Below are 22,596 nucleotides of genomic sequence, written 5' to 3'. Positions count from 1 at the left end.
TAATTTGGCAAATCAAATTTTACTCACATAAATGTCAAGTGTTGCTAGGTGGAAAACTGCTTTAATTTTCCTGTTTTCAGTGGACAGTTACTGTGTGTGTGCGTGTGTGTGTGTGTGTGTGTGTGTGTGTGTGTGTGTGTGTGTGTGTGTGTGTGTGTGTGTGTGTGTGTGTGTGTGTGTGTGTGTGTGTGTGTGTGTGTGTGTGTGTGTGTGTGTGTGCATAAAATGTATGTGTATCTTTTATCTTTATTTGTTTGGCCTTTGCAAAAGTTGGAATTTTAGTAGGCTCTGCTCATGGTCCTAGAGGACTAGATAGGTCTTTGAAGATATACAACAGTTATACCACAAATATATACATTTTATATTTTAATGTATTATTTAATTTAGTTGTGCCCGGTTTACAAGACAATCTGCAATGAAATGCTCCAAATAAGCATTTAATTATCTTTGAAAACCCTTAAAAATAAACCATCTACCTGTTCTTACTGCTGTAGTCCTTCGCATAGTGTTGTGTTCTTCTGTGCATATTGGCCAGTAGGTGGCGGTAGAGGTTCGTGATATCATGGTATATTGAGAACAAAAGAATAAGAGAGTCTGAAGCGTTGCACCAGGCTGTCTGCGCTGTTCTATTTTGCTACTTCTATTGTTCATTAAAGAATTCCATATTTAAGAATGCCTTTCATTCCTTCTTACTACGGATATAACAGCATGTTTGGAAGTATACAGAATCTTAGTTACAGTTTTTCTGAATTGCTAAAACACTAAACCCCATTCTCTAAAACAAATTCTCAATAGCCTAAACTAATTTGTTGAATAAATCACTCTTTCTGTAAAACTTTAAACAAGCTCAGGCAATTAGACACTGTTTGCAAATCTCATGCACTCTTTTTACAAAACTCTAAACACATTCTCACTCACTAAAACACATTTTGCATGATGCACTTGTGTTTCAAAGGCAGACAGGCAAAAGTTACAGTTATTTCTGAATGCTAAAACCCTAAACGTGATTATTATAACACAATTTCTAAAACTATTAATACTTATAGCAAAACCACTCACTGAGTTTGCAAAACTAAAAGCACAAACACTGCTTTGCACTCAGTTTGCAATTTTGTAACACACACTTTGCAAAACTGTAGGTAGCCTACAATCCACTGCACAGCACTCATTTTGCGGAACTGTAAACACAACTCTCTGCTTTACACTCAATTTCCAAATGATCAACACACTCCTAGCAAAACTATACACATGTATGGCTATTATTTACACTATTTTGCCAACTTTCTGGCTCACTGTCACATGTGAAAACTGTTTTAGATAATTAGTTCACTTTGCAATCAGCCTAAGCACTATAAATAAGCCACAGGTAAGCTGTCCGTGTGGAGTACAATGGAGGGAGTTGGGAGAGTGAGAATTAGAGGAGGCATAGGAAGAGGACGTGGAGGTCGAGAAGTAGGAGGAAGAGGAGGAGGAAGAGGTGAAGAAGCGAGAGGGAGAGGACGACAAGGACAAGGAGGTGAAGTTAGAGGAAGAGGACAAGGAGGAGCAAGAGGAGGGGGAAGAGGAAGGGTAAGAAGAGTAAAAAATAGAATTACCTATGACATCAGAGCTACAATAGTGGACCATGTAATCAACCATGGAATGACCCTGAGGGAAGCTGGCCAACGGGTTCAGCCTAACTTGAGCCGCTACACTGTAGCAAGCATCATAAGGACATTTCAAAATGAGAATCAGTTAGTACAGTCACTTTGCACTAAGTTTTGTAGCACTGCCATACTCTAATGAGAAACATAACAGTACCATACATGTAAAAATACTGAAATTGTTACTTTACAGAATTGCTAGATTTTTTTTGATTGCAAGTAATTCCATAAGGCTACGAGAAATACAGCAGCGCATAATTGAGGATGACACCACCTTCCAAAACATACACAATGTGAGCATTTCTGTATTATGTTGTGTACTTGCCTGCAACAGAATCTGAATGAAACAAATCTAAAGAGTCCCTTTTGAAAGAAACAGTGAAAGTGTAAAACAACTGCAATATGTGCAGGTAAGCTATAGTATCATTGGTACTGAATCTGGAAGTGCATATAGTGCTGTGCATGGGCCTGCTGTGCTGCATTTGTTTTGTCTTGTCCAGAGAGTGATGGAGCTAGAGGCAGATGCCATGGGTCATGAGCTGCTTTTTGTATGAGGCAGGTTTTAACCTCACTAAAACAAGGAGACGTGGCAGGAACATTATTGACACCGTGCCATAATCAATGTCCCAGGACAACGTGGTGGTAACATAACTATGTGTGCAGCTATAAGTCAAAATGGTGTTTTTCACCATCATGCAACCCTAGGCCCATGTAACACTGCACACATTATTACATTCCTGGACACCTTACATGACATGCTCACTAATGTTCAGAGACCAGAGCAGACCAGATACGTCATCATATGGGACAATGTTAGTTTCCATAGGGCTGCTTTGGTCCGCAACTAGTTTACAGATCACCCACTCTTCACTGTACTCAACCTCCCCCCATACTCTCCATTCTTGAATCCAATTGAAGAGTTCTTCTCTGCCTGGCGCTGGAAAGTCTATGACTGCATTCCCATCAACGCATAGCCCTTTTACAGGCAATGGAGGAGGCATGTGGGGATATTGACCAGGCATCATGTCAGGCCTGGATACGGCAGAAGATATTTTCCCTGGTGCCTTGGACTAGAGGACATTGCATGTGATCCAGACCCAGAGAGGCGGCACGATGTAGACTGATTTTTATTTTATTTTATTTTCAGTGAAATTACTATTTTGTGTTTTGACTTGGAAAAAAACACTTGTGTTTGTTTTGATGTGTGTAAATAAACACCAGTACTTGAAGTTTGGATCCCTGTATGTTTACAGAACTATGACAAAAGTATGACCTCAAACTAACATAGCCTACCTTGTGCACAGAGAAAGCAAAAGTCAGATGTGTTTTTTATTCATACCATCAATGTGTAGTTGGCGCATTGTGTGCTTATTACAGTTTTTTTCAATTGCTAAGAAGCGTTTGCCAATTCTTAAAATACTTTTTCTAAACTCTTAAAGGGTTAGTTCACCCAAAAATGATAATTCTGTCAGTAATTACTCACCCTCATGTTGTTCCAACCCCGTAAGACTTTCGTTCATCTTCGGAACACAAATTAAGATATTTTTGATGAAATCCGACGGCTGCATCACTCCTCCATAGGCTTTCAGAGGGACCGAAACTCGCTGACCCAGAAAAGTTATTAAAAACATCGTTAAAATAGTCCAAGTGACTACAGTGGCTCTACATTACATTTATCATGCGACGACAATACTTTTTGTGCGGAAAAACAAAAAAAATAACGACTTTATCCAACTATTAGTGTTCTTCAATGTGGGCCTCTGACGAGAGTTCACGGGAGCGCCACGACGCATGCGCGAGAACTGAGATTACGGCGAAGATCACATAGACGAGGAAGATTACATTTCTTCCTCGTCTATGTGTTTTTGCCAGGTTAAACCCTGCCTTGTCTACATACTAGTGTTGTCAAAAATATCGATATTTCGATAAATATCGATACTGAAATATCTGAACGGTACCAATACTAATGTCCCGAAGTATCGATACTCCCATACTAGCCGAGCTGTCACTTTCACTTCTCTCCAAAGGCGCGTTGACATCACACGTGACCGCACTCGTCTCATTCGCTCTGGTTAAATAGCAAAAGTGAAGTGAATGGAAAGATGGCGAGTGCGGCGCCCTCGCAACCAGCTTTTGGTTGATAAAGAACACCGCGAGCGGGCATGTCGGAGAATAGCGCGGACACGCGTTAAAAACACACCGCGAGCGGGCATTTCGGAGAATAGCGCGGACACGCGTTAAAGGAGAACTCCGGTCAATTTTAACATTGAGCTCATTTTTTTGTACATTTGGAGTGCTGTCAATACAGAGAACAACGTCAAAAATCGGTGTTGCCTATTTACATCCTGTTTTCGGTCGAAGTCCATAGTAGTCGATTGTCGAGTTCACGCGCGTGATCATAGGTAACTAAACCTATGCGCGTGAACTCGACAATCGATTACTATGGACTTCGACCGAAAACAGGATGTAAATACAGGTATGAGCGCTGGCTGAATTATTATCATTTTTATCCATATCTTTCACATCTACTGCAGTCAGATTCACACGCGTTCACTCCGAAGGAATCACTCACAATGGCTGGGCACTTGTAATGACACATCAAGGATGTTAAGAGGCTAAAAGCAGGTTTAAATATTGCCCCATTGAAGTCAACAGGGTGCAAATTTTAAAAAGAGGATAACACGGTGTAGGCAACACCGATTTTTGTCATTGTTCTCTGTATTGACAGCACTCCAAATGTACAAAAAAATTAGCTCAATGTTAAAATTGACCGGAGTTCTCCTTTAAAAACACACCGTGAGCGGGCATGTCGGAGAATAGCGCGGACACGCGCTTCACACTGCAAGCGGGCTGCGGGCACCCAAAAGATTGTTTGGCTATCAATATCCCATCACTCATTTTTTTTAATTCTCAAAACAGACTTAACGAACAAGCTCCAGGGGGACCATTTAGCAGCATGTACCTGTATGCTACTCAGCATCAATGGGTCACCTCTTTCTGAATTCCCCTATAACTAACTGTAACTCCCCAGTAACTTCTCATTTTAACTTTTCTGAAACATTAACCAAGATGGCCTAGTATTGTTGTTATGAGTGTGTTGTCTCGTTTTTTCACTGTAATTCTTAAAGTTAATATAATCTGACTGAGGAATCTTAGAAGTAAATATTTTAACTGTGGTCAAATGTAAATTAACTTGTGCCTATTTAACTTTATTCAAAAAAATATGATTTAATTCTGCAATTTGCCTTCATTAGCGATTATCATCAATTTGATTACACAGACATAATTAAACTAAACTGAGCTAGACAATGACATCTCTGAATTCAATAATGAAATGCCTTTAACTGAAAATTGAATGTTTAATCTTATTATTATACAATACTGACACTATCCTCCAATTTGATACTGTTAAGTGCTTTGACACAATCTTGTCAAGCACTATATAAATAAATATATATATAAATATTTTTGTAAAATATACCTCATTGTCATGTTCTAGACTTGTTATATTCAGCTTTAAAAAATAAATAAATACCCCCTTAATATTGTGGCAGTTTTTTTCTCCGTGGTATCGGAAATGGTATCGAATATCGATATTTTTTAAGGTATCGTATCGAAGTTAGAAATTCTAGTATTGTGACAACACTAGTCTACCCTATTGATCAAACAGCAAAGATTTTGACACTCAGGGTGTCCACAATACGTAATACTTGTTTGGGTGAATTTCACCCCCAACAGTCAAAGGAAAATACAATCACCAACAGTTTAGCCCCAACAGACTGGAAGGAGCCAGATACCCAGGATTAAAAAAAAATTCATAAAATTGATCTGGGGTGAGATATAACCGCCGTAAAACATATTTGACAACCACTGACCAGTCAGTTTGGCACTGTAAATCAGAGACACTGTTTTCTTGACACATGGATTACCTGCCAATCATGAGTCATCAAATGGGGGTCATAAATCAAACATAAAGTATATGTTAAGACTACTTAGGACCCCAGTCAAATTTGAACATTATTTGTCATGTTCAGTGGTGCACAAAATTATTGTTTTTTAGTACCAAAATGCTTAATTTTCAGAACTTTCATTGGAGGAGAAAGTAAATTATAAGTACAAAAAAATCGTAATTACAAAATAAGAATGTGTTCATTTTATATCAGAGCTGTCAGTTGCAGTTGTTTCCTTTAATGAGGAAGAAAGTTCCAGCAGCGACTCCCAGCAGTCCCAGAGTCAGACCCACTCCACAGAACACTGCTGGACCAACACTGGGGAGAGCAACGTCCACTTCTGAAACACACAAGCACATGATGACGCATATTCCACGGAATGTAAAAGCACAAATTTCATGTTTACAGTAAAGTGACATTTTTAGAGTTTTACTTTTTACACTTTCATCCTAATTTTTCCTAGATATGGCCAATTTTTATGAAACTTTGTTTATGATTAATGTCTACAAAATCTTTCTAATAAACTTCTCAAGAAGTATTTTTTTTAGGATATGTCATGCTTGCCCTAAATTGTTTAAGTTGATGTCTGTTGTAAAATATCAGTTGATCTAATAAAAAAAAGAATTAGGGAACAATTAGAATTAATAAAAATCGTATATCTACTGAATATGAAGCAGTGCCTCACCCCATGTTTTGGTTTGAGGTTGGCCTGGAATGGATTTGTGGTTCACAGTGCAGCTGTAAATGTCTCCCTCTTCAGGCGTGAACTTCAGAGTAGAGAAGATGTTGAAGGTGCCATCATTTTTTCTGCGGTACTGGCTTATACTCGTGTCTTCTGTCACAACCTGATTGTTTTTAGTCCATGACACATTGACAGGTGGAGGGAAAAATCCAGTCACATGACAGATGAGGGTGTTCGCAACATCCTGCACCACAACAGCTTTTGAATAAATGGAAGTATCTGGGATGTCTGTGCACACACAAAAATAGAGGCTGATTTGTAGTTGGGACCTCTGTGTGCATTTTATCTTTGACCACAATAAATAAAAAAATCTTGATTATATATGGTTGTAATTTCAGCAGCTGATTTCTTTGCACATCTCCAAAAAAGTAAACTTCAGATTATTATATAGATTTAGTATCCATCATGAAAAAAATATTATAATTTTATGCAATGTGGATATCTTACCTAGTTGTTCATCCGGGAATTTGAAATTTCTAATGTCTGTGCCTAAGTTTTTTTTGCAGACCTCCATTTGACTAACACCAGTCTCATACAATCCAGGAAAGCTGAAAGGATCTGCAAAGTCAGGTGCTGTCCCTACTCCTCCTTTTCTAATGAAGTCTGAATGGAACAGTTCCTCTCCATCAAATTCAATCAAATATTCTTTCTCTGTATCAGAACATCCAGCAAATTCAACATCCCTGTGCTCAACTGAAACAGATAAAGTGGCATGTTAGACAGAATGGATTAACAGTATGGATGAATAACAAAGGATGAACTTTATCTGATGTACAATCAGTAGAGTGATAGTATTTAGAAACAAACTATTTAAAATTACATTGTTTCTCAACCCTAAAAAAGTGCTATTGAATAGATAATATATTATACTGAAGGATCTAAGGATTCTTAGTAGCAACCTTTGTGAATAGTTTCAAGAGAGCCACCGTAGATTTGTTTTATTTTCTTTTTTCAAATATCCATTCATTTCATTGCCATTTAATTATTCCATTTAATTGTATAATCATTTATTATACGTTTTTACTAATTTCACTGATTCATTCATTGATCATTAATTTTATATTATTTTCAATTACTGTTTAATCGTATGTTGTGTACTGTGTTGTCTTCACAAACAAGTCAGAGAGAGAATGTCTCAATTTCAATGCTTTAATGCCACATGATGTTGTGAAGCATTTTTCATTGCTTTGGTATAATAACACTTGAATTTGAGCTGGTCTGACAATGTTTGATTGAACATTGAACAGACACAACTAAAATTTGTTAGTCTTATGCTTTCTGCTCCACTGGCTTCCTCCGCATGCCTCTTAGGCTGATAGAAGGCTGTTGTTTAGATATCAGACAAAATAAAGTTAAGCTAATTTTGGGTATCAGACAATACTCTGCTGACAGGTTTTGGGTACCAGACAAACATCTTTTTGGGATTTTAATTTTCCTCATGATCATACTTGCTTATCTATACATTAACTTTATAAATCAGCAGATATCATTTTATTAAAAAAAATTCTGACCTTGAGTCTCAGTTCTCACAATAACAGTGAGCATAAGCAGGACACCATACATCTCCATTGTTCATTCAGAAGTGAGTAGAGCAAACACATATCAAACAGTCCTGGAGTGAATAACAGGCAGAGCTGCTGATCCCTGGTCATGTAGAAGCCCCCCAATCACAGCATCCAATCAGAAACTGAGCCCTACTCTGACATCACTGTATCTAGTTAAAATTATGTTCTATTTCAGACTTGTTTGTTTGGTTGTTAAGAAGTATGTTTATTTACTTCATCTGTATTGTATTCTGCTTTCCGTTTTGATATTTGTATTTCAAAAATCTATGAATAATATTTATTTACATGTATAAAACTATTTTCCTGCATTTATGTGAATGTGTGTGTGCGCACGTTGATTTATGTGAATGTGTGTGTGTGTGTGTGTGTGTGTATATATATAATTATTTTTAGAAACAATGTTCCATTATTTATTCATAATATTATTCACAATGCTGAAAATCTTAATTATTTGTAAATGTTTATTCTAAACCTATGTGTCTTTATACTTTTATATTTTTTTTATGCTTTTCTTTAATGCAATCCTTGATCCTTGATTTTTGAAACTTCTACATCAACTGAACACTGTTAGAAGTTGGAAATGTTGCTAAAGCGGAAAACCTCACTAAAGCAAATACTGGAATCCAATCCAGCCAGCCCTGGAGATCTCTTCAAGAACCAAATAATATTTTTGTAATGACCACTAAACTGATTTTGGCAACCAATCTGCAATCTACTCACATAATAATTTAAGTTAAAAACAATGGCATCTTACTACAAAAAATAACCTTAAAAATAAAAATAACTCTAAAAATAGAGTAACCTTATCATTTTGCACATTGTAAAATGTGAACCTTTGATACTGTAAGTTTCAAACTATCTCTGAATGTCTTGATTTTGTAGTACTGTTTTGGGAAATATAGCATTGAGAAACGTTAAATGAAAATGGTTTAAAAAAAAAAAAAGAAAGAAAAACAATGAAAAAAGTTGTGAGATGTGACAGTACTCATTGAAACATTTGTTTTCACTGATAAAGAAAGATGTATTTTAGATTGGCACTGGTTAAGTTTAGACCGGGTATTAATGTAATGAAGGTCCACTGAAGGCAAGCTTGAAGATCCCAAATGCATTTTATTCAAATAATCCAAAACAAAGGCATGGCACTCCAAACTTTAGCATAATCACAAACATGACCTTACCAACAGTAGTTACATGGACAATACTTGACCAAGATGCATGGTAAACATGAGGGCTTAAGGGTAACTAAACCCTAAACCAACTTTTTTTAGTTAATGATCTGTAAGAATGGGGTTTTATTAGTGCTGTTCATTGATTCAAGTAACTTTTTTGACATTTGGGTATAAAGTGTTTTAATTCTACAATATATGGTGTAAAATCATCTGAGTGCTGCCCTCTTCAGGTTGAACGGTGGCTACTGCAGTTGAATTTTCCTATTGGATGTTTCAGTACTGTGTGAATTAAGCAGGTTCCAGCTCACAAGCTACAAGCTACAAGCTTGGTACAAGCTAGCGTAGATTTATCTGTATTTAGTACAATGGTCAGGAGGATACGTAGTTGTAGTGTTGCTGGTTGCAACAGCACTGCTGGACTGCATAGCTTTCCAGCAGACTTGGAAATTAGGCGCCAGTGGTTGCATGCACTTGGCCTGTATCACCATGAGTTCCCGCCTAGAGCTCAAGTGTGCAACCTGCATTTTACGCGGGATTGCTTCTCCAATGCAATAGAGGTGGAAATGGGCTTCTCCACACAGCTCGTTCTGAAAAGCGACGCAGTGCAAACACTGCTCCTCCTGCATGGACTCCACCACCGCAGCGGCGTCTTAATGTGAGTGATCATATTTTAATCACAATTTATGGTTTGGCTAAAGTTAATCCTCTGGGGTCGACAAACGCGCCGGCGCATTTTGCTGGATTTTTTCACATAGCGGCAAAATATGAATATACCTACAGAGAGCGTGCACTATAGAGCTGGTAAGTCCCGCCCATCCGTAAAACCCCACTGGACCTCTAGGTTGAAAAATCGTCAATGCAAGTGAATGTGAGAAAATAATTATTTTCTGGTCCCGTTTGAATTGTGCCATGAATGTGAACATATGTTGTCTGTGAATTTTTTATATAATTTTTCATGTTACGAGTTGGACAGTATTGTATGATTCTTTGGCTAGCAGTTGTGGAAAAGACTACATGTCGCCTATGTGACGTCACCCCATAACACATTTTCACTCCACTTGTCAAATCACGGTGCTAATGCTGCGATAATCTATGGAGACAAATCGAGATGCCTGTGTGTTTTGTACCCAAATGTCACCATTCAAAACCAAATGGGCTGTTCTTTCTTCAGATTCCCGTCGAAAGCAGCGAAGAGTTGTAGTCCACAAAGTGCTCTCACACAAAGTCTAACCGTATCAAACTTCTACCCGCTAAATTGTAGCATTCTTCACACGAAACATTATATTAAAAATTCACAAACAACATATGTTCACATTCATGGCAAAATTCAAACGGGACCAGAAAATAATTATTTTCTCACATTCACTTGCATTGATGATTTTTCAACCTAGAGGTCCAGTGGGGTTTTACGGATGGGTGGGACTTACCAGCTCTATTGACATCAACTCGATAAAACTCATCAGATTCATGTACTTTACGTCGTCTTGCGACCCTGTGAGTCACTCTCCATTTTAGAGTCTGACAGTGTGTCTCAGGTGCATGCCCTCCCGCTCAGCCCCGCCCTCGTTTCGTCCCCTCTATCTCCGCTGGGGTCTGCCCACTTTTCTAGCATTTTTCAAATATTGCCAGTGGGTGGAGTCAGGCTCTGACCAGGGGTTTAGTTACCCTTTAAATAGACAGACTACTAATGACAAGACAAGGGACAGCTGTGCACAATCAAGACAATAAACCAATAATAACTTGACAACATAAAACACATGACAGGATCATCTGACTATAACATGGCATAAACAAGGGAAGCACATGGCAAACAGGAACATGAATTACATGGAACATGAATTACATCACAAGGACATGAACCTGACAAAAAAAAAAAAACCTACCTGTGACAATTAAGATGTGTTTTACTATAAACATCGCTTTATAGCCCTTAACTTCTACATTTAAATGTGGTGCTGCTGTCAGCACAATATTAAGTGTGTGGTGCTTAAAAACACACACAGCAATGTATAAAGCTGACTAACTATAGCGTTCAAGGACATTTATTTATTTATTTATTTTTATTCTACAATCCATCTCTGTATAGGGAGATGGAACGTGGATTTGATGCAGATCACTCACCAAGTAAGAACTGATTTTCCTGCTAAAACAAAACGCACCCTGCAATAAAGCCATAAAATGCACCCTGGACAGGAGATAGCAAAGACAACCTTGTCCTGCCCAAACTTATCTCCTTGTCACCTTGTTTTGACTTCAACTCATCCCCTCTTTCCCTCTTCAAGACACTGAAAGTTCATTAGAATGTCTATATTTCACATATGGTGTATCTTGTGAATATGTTGTTTTTTCCTTTTCATGTTTGGTATCATTTTAAGTGTCTCAGTGCGATTGGTAAAATGGTCTTAATTTCATTGCAGTCATTGGTTTAATGAGAACGGTTGAGAAACTAGGAGAATCCTGTTTCTCCTCTCTGGCTGATATCTCTTTAAGATATCTCAAGAAACCAGGTGCTACCCCCCTGGGGTAAATGGATTGGCCCAAACAACTCTAAACAATATTTGTATAACCCTTTTTGTTCTGGTCGTGGTATTTAAGGTGAGGTGTCAGAGCAGTCTTTGGGACCCTTTACCAGGAGACTCCCCCATACAGTGCTGTTTCAGTGTTGTCCTATTGGAAAGCCCTGACACATCACTGTGTGTCTCTGTCAGGAATACATTGCTTACTTTTAGAGTCATCTTTGAGTAAATGATGTCATGTATTTATTATTTCTGAATTGGCTTTTAATTATTTACTTCTGTAATTGGCATGATACAATTTTTCCTGACAAATAAATGTTACATCTTGATTTATTCTGAAGTTTTCTGAAATCATTATTTTAGTAGATTATGAGGAGGCTGGTGCTACTGCAGCTCTGTGTCCAGGATAGGTCAAACTAAAGGGCATATGAATGGAGCATTAGGCACGTCATCTGAAGACCTTTTGATTTCTGTCTATCACTGACTTGGCAAGTTGTACGGAAGTGGCTAAATAAACTACACTTTTTTGTGTGCGTGAGCAGTAGGCAACCGACTTAAGAGGTATTAGCAAACCCTGCACCCTCTGACCAAGATCAGACTGGCAAGGCTGTGTCCGTGAGATCCACGTAAACCCGGGTCGTGTGACTCTGTGCGGCATCGGGTCTGTTAGTGAATTAATAATTGAAATTATGAGATGCCCAAAATAATCAAAGATCTAAATTAATTCATAATCATTTTCTGATTATTTTCTAATCAGAAACACAATCTAAATTTGATTAGGGTAGAGTGGGGGAAAACGCCCCCCCCCACTAAAATAACCACTAAAAGTGTTCAAGATACATTTTTACTGTTGCTATGCACTACGCTGATAACGGGGATATACAAATCTCTATGGAGAAGCTGACACCAGCGACATATTTGAAGAGAAGAGGATTACATGGTAAATGCTATAATTTTCAGATATTTGTAAACAAGTGTTTAAGAGAATATTGTTCTGCAGGATATCACAGTGATGTATGATAGATGAATAGTGAAGTCTGTAGTTTGAGATCATATGCTATTTATAAGGAATATAATTATATTTAAAAAAAAGTTTTTTTTTTTTTTTTAAGTCATAGCTTGAGGGGTAAAACGCCTGGGGGCATAGTTTCTCTCTATCATAATTACTATAATAAAATATTTCTGTCTATCAAATCCTTTGTTTTACACTTAATGCAGTATAACTAGGTGGTAAAATCAAAATATTTGAACAAAACATGAAAAAATTACCTCAAGTGAGCATTAACTAGCTAGCTTGCTAGCAAAGCTCACTGATGGAAGGTAGTTAAATTTGGCTATTTTGGACATTGCAGAAATAAATATTAATATATATACATGTTGATACATTACTTGCCTTTTACTTTTAGAGATTAAAAACTATTGTCTGTTAATTTTGCTGTTGATCTATGAAGCAAACTGGTTGGTAAGAAAGGGGGCATTTTACCCCACCTTGGGGGGCGTTTTACCCCACCGCTGGGGCAAAACGCCCCCTTTGTACAAAAATATTTTTCAGTGAAAATACTAATTAATTATGAAGGCTGAGCAATTTTAATATTTGGTGAGTAACTCCTGCCATAGTCACTCAAAACCGGGATGGCAATTCTAGTCACATTTATGTTTTGTTTCACTGTAATGTCACATTTTCCTTAAAGGGACACTCCACCCATTTGCATTAAGCTTTGCATTGTTAGAAACCCAGTCATACTATTGAATGGTCGTGCAACACTCTCTCATTTTCCCCTGAGACGGGAGAAATCCGTTATTTACCTCTTACACTTCCTCCTACAATGACACAAAAATCGTCATTTTGCGTCATTGTAGGAGGAAGTGTAAGAGGGGGGGATTTCTGTTGAGACTACAAGCACAAGTTCCTCATCTTTCCCAGGGGGCGGGACCCGCTCACGCTACAGACCTATTACAGATCAGTGGGTGGGACTTTACTCTCTGAAACTGAAAGCAATATCCTCCATCTTGTTTGAAGCTAAGCTAACAAGCGCTGTGGAGACAGATGTAAAGTTATGACAATAGCGGAGGAGAGTGCTCAATATGATATAGAAGAAGATGATTTCGGAAGTCTGATGCTTGAATCAGGTGTTTGTGGCTACCTTTACAAGCCGCATTATAGCGAAGCGCAGCCGAGGCAGAAGACCTGCCTGCCGCAGACGAGGAGCCCGGACTGACTCGAGTTAGGGCGGACTGGTGGCGCCGGTGATCTCACTATGCATCTACGAACCGCTACGAACACAGAGATAGAGTCCGTCTGCTGCAAAGAATTTCAACGATGACAATTTCTCCTGGACAAAATCTCTGAATCAGACGAGGACACGGACGTTTGTGTTGAGAACTATCCTAGTTTCACACCTCATATGTTCTGACTGAACATCCAGGTACCATGCAATAATTCACCTTTTCGAAAGAAATACAAACGAGGAGTAATGCACTAATGAGTTCGCCAACTAACTAGACATTTTGTGTGAATGTGAAATGAATTTCAAGCTCTGGTGGTAGCTAACCTTGTAGACGGAAGAGTGATTTCTCTTATAGGCAGATATGCGCTTTCTGGATTAGTGGGAGTGGCTTGCGGAGCTGTGCAATGTGGTGCATTGTGGGAGTTGTTGTCTTTCATACAAATGCGTCCTGAAGTTATTTTTTGTCTTTCCGCGGTCACGAAGGCACCAAATTCAAAATTTATTTTACATTTCGACTACATATATGACCCACTTTAAATAAAAATGTTCAAATGGGTGGAATGCCCCTTTAAGGGGGGCGTTTTCCCCCACTCTACCCTATCATTTGAAATTGGAGTCAGATTACGCATAGAGCTAAAGTAATACTAAAACTAAAATCCAATAAATTAAGTGAACTTCACTGGAGCGCTGAAAAGACATACGCGCATTATACCTTCGCCTGGCCGCTGGATTCCGTCTTTGGGCCAACGGATGGTCCTTGCACCAACATGAATCAAGCACAAGGAATTGTAAAAGAGGCTTTTTTTTTTTTTTGCTCAACAGCCCCTTTTAACTTTATGCATTCATTAACTGATAAAGTACATCACAATAATAAAACTATGCTTCTAAAACATCTCTCTATGTGCTTGTATAAGGTTCCCATATGAAAAAAACCCTGCATGGTTCATATACAGCAACCATATATCTTCCTTACTTAAATCGGCCAGAATTACCTTCTGTGCTTTATGTAAGCCCAATACATGTCCTATACAAAATCAGACCGATTATGGCCACTTTCATACTAAATAGCACACTTTTCATTTTCATTTAAAATGAAAACTATTGATATGCGAAATTTGCAATGGTATCTTGTAGAATACACTCTAATAAATCATTTTGTAATTAAAATGTGTGCTTGTGTGTGTAGTTTAAATGTTGTGTTTCATCTAAGGTTGATTATACAGTATATAACCATGATTGACTATAGGCATAGATAAGGACAAGATAAGAGCAAGAGCATGAGTGAAGTACAGCCTTATACTGATTCGTAAACTGCACTGTGTTTTATACAAGTCCATGCTGGACATTATTAAATTAGCATTATTTTCCCATGTTTTTACATCATGAAAAATATATATATGACTTTAGTTGTATGTAGGACATATATGACATATATGATTGAAAATACATTAATATTATGGAATTTATATATGTGGTTTTTGCAGCATATATGTCCCTTGCTATATTCTGTTGGAACATATAAGAATCACAGGTGTTTTTAGCAAACTTTTTCAATATGGGTTATACATTTACAGACCTTATTAAACAGCAGATGGCAACAATTTCATCTTGTCATTACAACTTTAATTATTGGACCTACTGGAACTGTAAAAAATAGACATCATCCACAACAATTCTCCCCTCATTTAGAATGAAAGCCCCTGATAAGTCATGTCTCAGTTAAAACAGGCCTACATCCGAATAAAAAACAGGTAAAGTGTTCATTTCTTCTTCACTGGAATACTATAAAATGCTCTAAAGAATTATTTAATGAATAGGAAAAATATATAAACGTCCAAGAACATTTAAAAATAAACAATATATTTTATACTTTTTATTGGTCAGTTTTTGCAGTAAATACCTGTGACTATATTTTTATCTGCCCGTTTCATGTTCTATAGTCTTGAGAAATTTTAGGGAAGAGGTGGGGTTAGGTTTTCAAAAATATCTATGAAGCTATAAACATATATCTAAATCATTTCTACTAATAAATGCAAAGAATTAAATGTATCTTGAACTGACAGATAAGGCAAGCAGTTAAAAGCAACAGTTTCTAGTTTGTCAATATAGTGACTCCTAGGGTACATTTAGCATCTTAATAGTGACGCACGCATTGGCCTTCAAAATATTGCTTAAATATATTTAGGGGCCATATGACACTATAATTTAGTGAAACCTTTTCAGATAAGATGTGCCATGTTTTGACCTCTGTCAACAGTAATTTGCAAGTCACATACCAGTCAGAGGCAGGGCCATGCATGCACAGACATTTTTAGTAGGCGGCTGCATATATGGAAGAAAAAAAAAAGATATAAGCTAGTCAGACCAGTCTGAAGGTAGCTGAGTTTGGTAAAGCATTACAGTTCTAGGTGGAGTCAATTTCTCATAATAATAATAATAATAATAAATAATAATAGTGTTTAAATATGCTGGCTTTCTCAAGCCAACATAATAAAGAAAAATCAGAGAAACATCGACCAATTCAGTATGTAATAAAATTGTATTAGTTTACGTTCACTGATTCTAGCTCCTCTCTTTTCTGTCTCTTTCTTTTCATGTGAACTGAGTAGGCTACACTTGCTTACATATAAACTTTATTTCTATTCAAAATATTTATATTCTATTTAAAAATTATTTATACGAGACTCAAAGATCCGAGTCAGTAAAATGATCCGAACTTCCCACTACTAAATCTAAAAGATTAATGGTCTGCCGTCGACTAATGAAAACCGGCAAGCTCGAAGGGTGGCACCAGCCATGCATTTGAAAATCTCACTGCACGCAATTGGATAACACTACGACCAATCACAACAAGTTATCGCTTAGCTACCAGTGAAGCTAACAATAGGTTACTTGCGTAACCCCGGTTCTCTGATAGCATTAAGTGAGGTGTCTCACTATGGGATACGCCCCTTCCGCGGATTCCACAGAAGTCCTATTACATTACGCCAGCCCCGATTGGCTGGCAGACATGACGTAGTGTCTAGGCGTGGCTACCCCACCCCTCAGTATAAGAGGAGCAGCACTACGTCATTACGACATTCAAAACAAGCACACCTCTTCCTCGCTTCACAGCAAGGAGGGTGATCTGGTGAGACACCTCACTTAAAGGGTCATTTCACCCATGGGAACATTGATCTTTATTGAAAGTGGGTCATATATGTAGTCGAAATGTAAAATAAATTTTGAATTTGGTGCCTTTGTGACCGAGAAAAGACAAAAAATAACTTCAGGGCGCATTTGTATGAAAGACAACAACTCCCACAATGCACCACATTGCACAGCTCCGCAAGCCACTCCCACTAATCCAGAAAGCGCATATCTGCCTATAAGAGAAATCACTCTTCCGTCTACAAGGTTAGCTACCACCAGAGCTTGAAATTCATTTCACATTCACACAAAATGTCTAGTTAGTTGGCGAACTCATTAGTGCATTACTCCTCGTTTGTATTTCTTTCGAAACGGTGAATTATTGCATGGTACCTGGATGTTCAGTCAGAACATATGCGGTGCGAAACTAGGATAGTTCTCAACACAAACGTCCGTGTCCTCGTCTGATTCAGAGATTTCGTCCAGGAGAAATTGTCATCGTTTAAATTATTTGCAGCAGACGGACTCTATCTCTGTGTTCATAGCGGTTCGTAGTTGCATAGTGAGATCACCGGCGCCACCAGTCCGCCCTAACCCGAGCCAGTCCGGGCTCCTCGTCCGCAGCAGGCAGGTCTTCTGCCTCGGCGGCTCTTCGCTATAATGCGGCTTGTAAAGGTAGCCACAAACACCTGATTCAAGCATCAGACTTCCGAAATCCTCTTCCTCTAGTCTATATCATATTGAGCACTCTCCTCCGCTATTGTCATAACTTTATATCTGTCTCCACAGCGCCTGTTAGCTTAGCTTCAAACAAGATGGAGGATATTGCTTTCAGTTTCAGAGAGTAAAGTACCACCCACTGATCTGTAATAGGTCTGTAGCGTGAGCGGGTCCCGCCCCCTGGGAAAGATGAGGAACTAGTGCTTGTAGTCTCAACAGAAATCCCCCCCTCTTACACTTCCTCCTACAATGACGCAAAATGACGATTTTTGCGTCATTGTAGGAGGAAGTGTAAGAGGTAAATAAAGGATTTCTCCCGTCTCAGGGGAAAATGAGAGAGTGTTGCACGACCATTCAATAGTATGACTGGGTTTCGAACAATGCAAAGCTTAATGCAAATGGGTGAAGTGTCCCTTTAATGCTATCAGAGAACCGGGGTTACGCAAGTAACCTATTGTTCTCTTTCAAGCATACGTTTCGGTGTCTCACTATGGGACATACTAACTCCCGTATTGCCAGATAGCCTGCCTCGAAGTCTCCTGCCAACCACAGCACCACCTCTAGGGCTGGATGAGTCCCAATCATGACTCAACTCCAACACTCAATACTGCATGTGCTAAAGTTTGAGCTGTAACATCCAGTTTATAGAACCTTGCAAAACATATGCGGTGAGGACCAGCTCGCCGCTTTACAAATATCCTGCATCGTGACTCCTTTAAAGAAAGCCCACGAAGTTGACATTCCCCGTGTTGAATGTGCACGTAAACCAGTCGGGGGCGCATGACCCTTACTGGAATATGCCAACGAAATCGCCTCCACTATCCAGTGTGACAAATGCTGCTTAGTAATCGGCTTCCCCATTCTTGGTTTCATCCAAGATACAAACAGCTGATCACTCTCCCTGAACCCTCTGGTTCTTTCCGTGTAAATGCGTAAAGCACGCACAGGGCACAACTCATTTAGCTTTTGCTGTCTCTGTGAAGCAAAAGGTGGTGGGTAGAAAGCTTTTAGCTCAAAAGGAGTGACAGAATCAACTACTTTGGGTATAAATGCAGGATTGGGCTTCAGAACTACCCCTGCATCCCCGGGCATGAACTGCATACATGCTGAATGCACCGAGAGCGCATGAATCTCACTTACGCATTTCGCTGAGGCCAAAGCTAATAGCAGCGCCGTCTTAAACGACATTATTTTAAAATCAATCTTGTCCAGTGGCTCAAACGGGGACATTGAGAGCGCATCAAGTACCAGTGCTAAATCCCATGAAGGGGAAAGCGGTTTTGAAACTGGCAAAACGCGACGCGCGCCCTTCATGAACCTGCACACTAAAGGATGCTGCCCAACGGTTTTACTATCAAAACCTATGTGACAAGCAGAAATAGCGGCCAGATACACCTTAACGGTTGAAAACGCTTTCCCTTGGTCTATCAAATCCTGTAGAAATGATAGAACTATTGCCACTGAGCACTGAAAAGGAATCTCATTCTTAGCCGCGCACCAGCGCTCAAACACGCCCCATTTGCAGTCATAGAGAGACCTAGTCGACGAAGCTCTAGCATTCTGTATAGTTCTGATGACATTGTCAGACAGACCGGTTGTATTCAGATTTAACCACTCACAGGCCAGGCCCATAGTGCTAAGCGTTCTGGCTGGGGATGAAAGATTTCCCCCCCCTGCCTGTGACAGTAGATTCCTGCGTAACGGGAGAGACCACGGGTCTTTGTACAGCATACGTATGATCTCCACAAAATCAGTTTGCATGCCAGCATGTGTAAGGGAAGTGATCTTAGGCCTCCCTGCCGATTTATATATGCCACAACTGTAGTGTTGTCCGTTCTCACAAGAACATGATGTCCTTTCAGAAAAGGAAGAAAATGCTTCAACGTTAGAAACACGGCCAGCATTTCCAGATAGTTTATGTGAAGATCGGTCAGATAGAGTTTTCTGCGCATGCGTCGCGACTGAGTGCGTTGTTGTGTTTGGAGCTCCGTCGAATTAATTCAGAAACCTTGTTTTTCTTCTTTACACTCTTTTACAAACGAACTTTTTCATTTTTATAGCGTGTGAACATATCTGGAATACTATTCTCCTTAAAAAACAATCGGATTGCTCTGATATCGCTACATATATCCAACCTTTCGAACTTCCGCTACTAGCCTTAGCCCGCTAGCATTACACGCGTGGTCGCGCCTATCGATCGACTTATTTACACCCGTATCACTGAAAGCTATAATTCGCCATTATAGCACATCTGCTATAATGGCGAATATAACGGATGTGTGTCTAACGTTACCTTTGAGTGCAGGTGAGGACACCTTCGAGCTGCATTCTGTGCAGTTAGAGCTGGAATCCGTGGAGAAGCAGATCCGCGACCTACTAGAGAGACAGGCCGAGCTACGAGATCGACGTTTCGCGCTTGAAACATCACGCGCCGATGCTCAAAAGTCAGTGGTTAGTGCTAACCTTTTGACTCCGACCTCGTCTACTCCATGTGTTTCTCTGCCCAGGATGCGATCATCCCTGGTTTCATTCACTCCGGCACCGACACAACAACATGGACCCTGGATGATTCCACAGCGGAAGACGCGGGCCAGGACCAGAGCTAGGACCTCTCCGCCCCTCCCGGCCTTCGAGATCTCCACCCAGAACCGCTTCTCCCCTCTACGCGAGACGGAATGCGACGCTGTGATCATCGGCAGTTCCATCGTCCGGCATGTCCGTGCTACCATAGGTAAAGGTAAGGTTCGCACTCACTGCTTTCCTGGTGCTCGTGTTCTCGATGTCGCTGCACAGGTTCCCGGGATTCTGAACGGTGACGAGCCCGTCGGAGCTGTCGTGCTGCACGCGGGAACGAACGACATCAGGCTACGGCAGTCGGAGGTTCTGAAGAAGGACTACAGGAGCCTGATCGAGACGGTACGCAGCACATCGCCTGAAACAACGATCATCGTGTCTGGACCGCTTCCCACCTACCGACTAGGACACGAAAGGTTCAGTAGATTATTTGCTCTAAATGAATGGTTAATGTCATGGTGTAATGAACAGAGACTGCTCTTTGTAAATAATTGGAATCTTTTCTGGGAGCGACCTAGGCTCTTCCGTGCTGATGGCCTTCACCCCAGCAGAATCGGAGCGGCTATTCTGTCGGACAACATCTCCAAGACGCTACACACCATATGACTAGTAAGTCAAAGTCCAAATCACACTCTTTGCTGTCCAAACTTAATTGATATAAGTACCAATGTAAAACATTATATTGAAACTGTGTCTATTCCTCGTTTAGTGAGATCAAATAATAAATCTACTGCAGGATCTAAGAAAAATCTAATTGTGATTAAACCAGAAAATCTCAATATTAGTGAACAAAAACAATTTATAAAGCTAGGTCTTTTAAACATCAGATCGCTTACACCTAAGGCGGTTATTGTAAATGAAATGGTCACAGATAATAGTTTCGATGTACTTTGCCTTACTGAAACCTGGCTTAAACCAAATGATTATTTCGGTCTTAATGAGTCTACTCCTCCTGGATACTGTTACAAGCATGAGCCCCGTCTGATTGGTCGTGGCGGTGGTGTTGCTATAATCTATAAAGATATTCTTACTGTTACTCAGAAAACAGGTCACAGGTTTAATTCGTTTGAAGTACTTGTGCTAAATGTTACTCTCTTAGATGTAAGAAAGAAATCCATATTATCTCTAGCCTTGGCTACCGTATATAGACCGCCTGGGCCTTACGCTGATTTCCTAAAAGAGTTTGCAGACTTTCTCTCAGATCTTTTGGTCAATGTCGATAAAGCATTAATTGTTGGAGATTTTAACATACACGTAGATAATTCAAATGATGCTTTAGGGGCTGCGTTTACAGATTTATTAAACTCCTTTGGGGTCAAGCAAAACGTAACTGGTCCCACTCATCGTCTTAATCATACGCTAGATTTAATTATATCACATGGAGCCGATCCAACCGATATAGATATTATACCGCAAAGTGATGAAGTCACTGACCATTACATGGTCACTTGCATACTACGTACCGCTGAAATTTGTCATGTTGCGCCGCGTTATCGACCAGGCAGAACAATCCTTCCAACAACTACAGATCATTTCTCAAATAGCTTACCTGATCTGTCTCAGCTGCTCAGTGAACCCAAACAAACAGATGAACTAGAGGAAATGACTAGCACTATGAGCACCATTTTCTCTAGTACATTAGACATCGTTGCACCAATTAGATTAAAAAAGGTTAGAGAGAAAACTAAAGCACCATGGTACAACAGTGTTACGCATGTTCTAAAGAGAGAAACTCGTAATTTAGAGCGTAAATGGAAACAAACTAATCTAGAGGTCTTTAGAATCGCATGGAAAGACAGTATGTCACGTTATAAAAAGGCCCTAAAAGCAGCCAGGGCTGAGCATCTCCGCAAACTAATAGAAAACAACCAAAACAATCCAAGGTTTTTATTTAACACCGTCGCTAGACTAACAAATAAACAGACGTTACCGGAGCAAAATATTCTGTCACAGTGTAGTAGTAATGATTTTATGAATTTCTTCACTGAGAAAATAGAAAGCATCAGAAACACAATTGTAAATGTACAATCTTTAATGGTGTCTTATGATTCAGCCTCAATTATCACCCCGCAAGAACAATTACAGCGCTTTGCAACTATAGGACAGGAAGAGTTAAATAAACTTATCATTGCATCTAAACCAACAACGTGTTTATTAGATCCAATACCAACTAAACTACTGAAACAAGTGTTACCTGTAGTGGAAGAGCCTCTTCTCAATATTATTAACTCGTCTTTATCCTTAGGTCATGTTCCAAGAATATTCAAGTTGGCAGTTATAAAACCTCTTATTAAGAAACCACAATTAGATCATAATAACCTAGCAAATTACAGACCCATTTCAAATCTTCCATTTATGTC

At 39.3% G+C, this 22,596-nt stretch overlaps 1 protein-coding gene across 1 annotated transcript; it reads right to left on the bottom strand.

Moving 5' to 3' along the window:
* Positions 1-4,988: 4,988 nt before the first annotated feature.
* On the bottom strand, positions 4,989-20,840 carry LOC311277956 (H-2 class II histocompatibility antigen, I-E alpha chain). The gene is made up of 5 exons (XM_084388461.1): positions 20,831-20,840; positions 7,847-7,929; positions 6,783-7,028; positions 6,279-6,563; positions 4,989-5,933 (listed from the first exon to the last, which is right to left on the bottom strand). Exons 2-5 carry the CDS (start codon positions 7,902-7,904, stop codon positions 5,812-5,814), a joined length of 711 nt encoding a protein of 236 aa, XP_084244587.1. The 5' UTR covers positions 7,905-7,929; positions 20,831-20,840; the 3' UTR covers positions 4,989-5,811.
* Between the last annotated feature and the right edge of the window lie 1,756 nt (positions 20,841-22,596).

This window comes from Rutilus rutilus (genome assembly GCF_951802725.1).
Source record: "Rutilus rutilus genome assembly, chromosome: 19".
NCBI classification, from domain to species: domain Eukaryota; kingdom Metazoa; phylum Chordata; class Actinopteri; order Cypriniformes; family Leuciscidae; genus Rutilus; species Rutilus rutilus.
Note: the sequence above shows the minus strand (reverse complement) of the source record. Positions and strands in the feature narration are given on the sequence as shown.

Bases quoted from the DNA above. Each gene is read 5' to 3' on its own strand.
- LOC311277956 (XM_084388461.1), bottom strand. From the start codon at position 7,904: ATGGAGATGTATGGTGTCCTGCTTATGCTCACTGTTATTGTGAGAACT. The intron at 7,029-7,846 runs GTCAGAATTTTT...TATCTGTTTCAG, and splicing joins TGTGAGAACTGAGACTCAAG to TTGAGCACAGGGATGTTGAA. The intron at 6,564-6,782 runs GTAAGATATCCA...GTGTGTGCACAG, and splicing joins ATTCCCGGATGAACAACTAG to ACATCCCAGATACTTCCATT.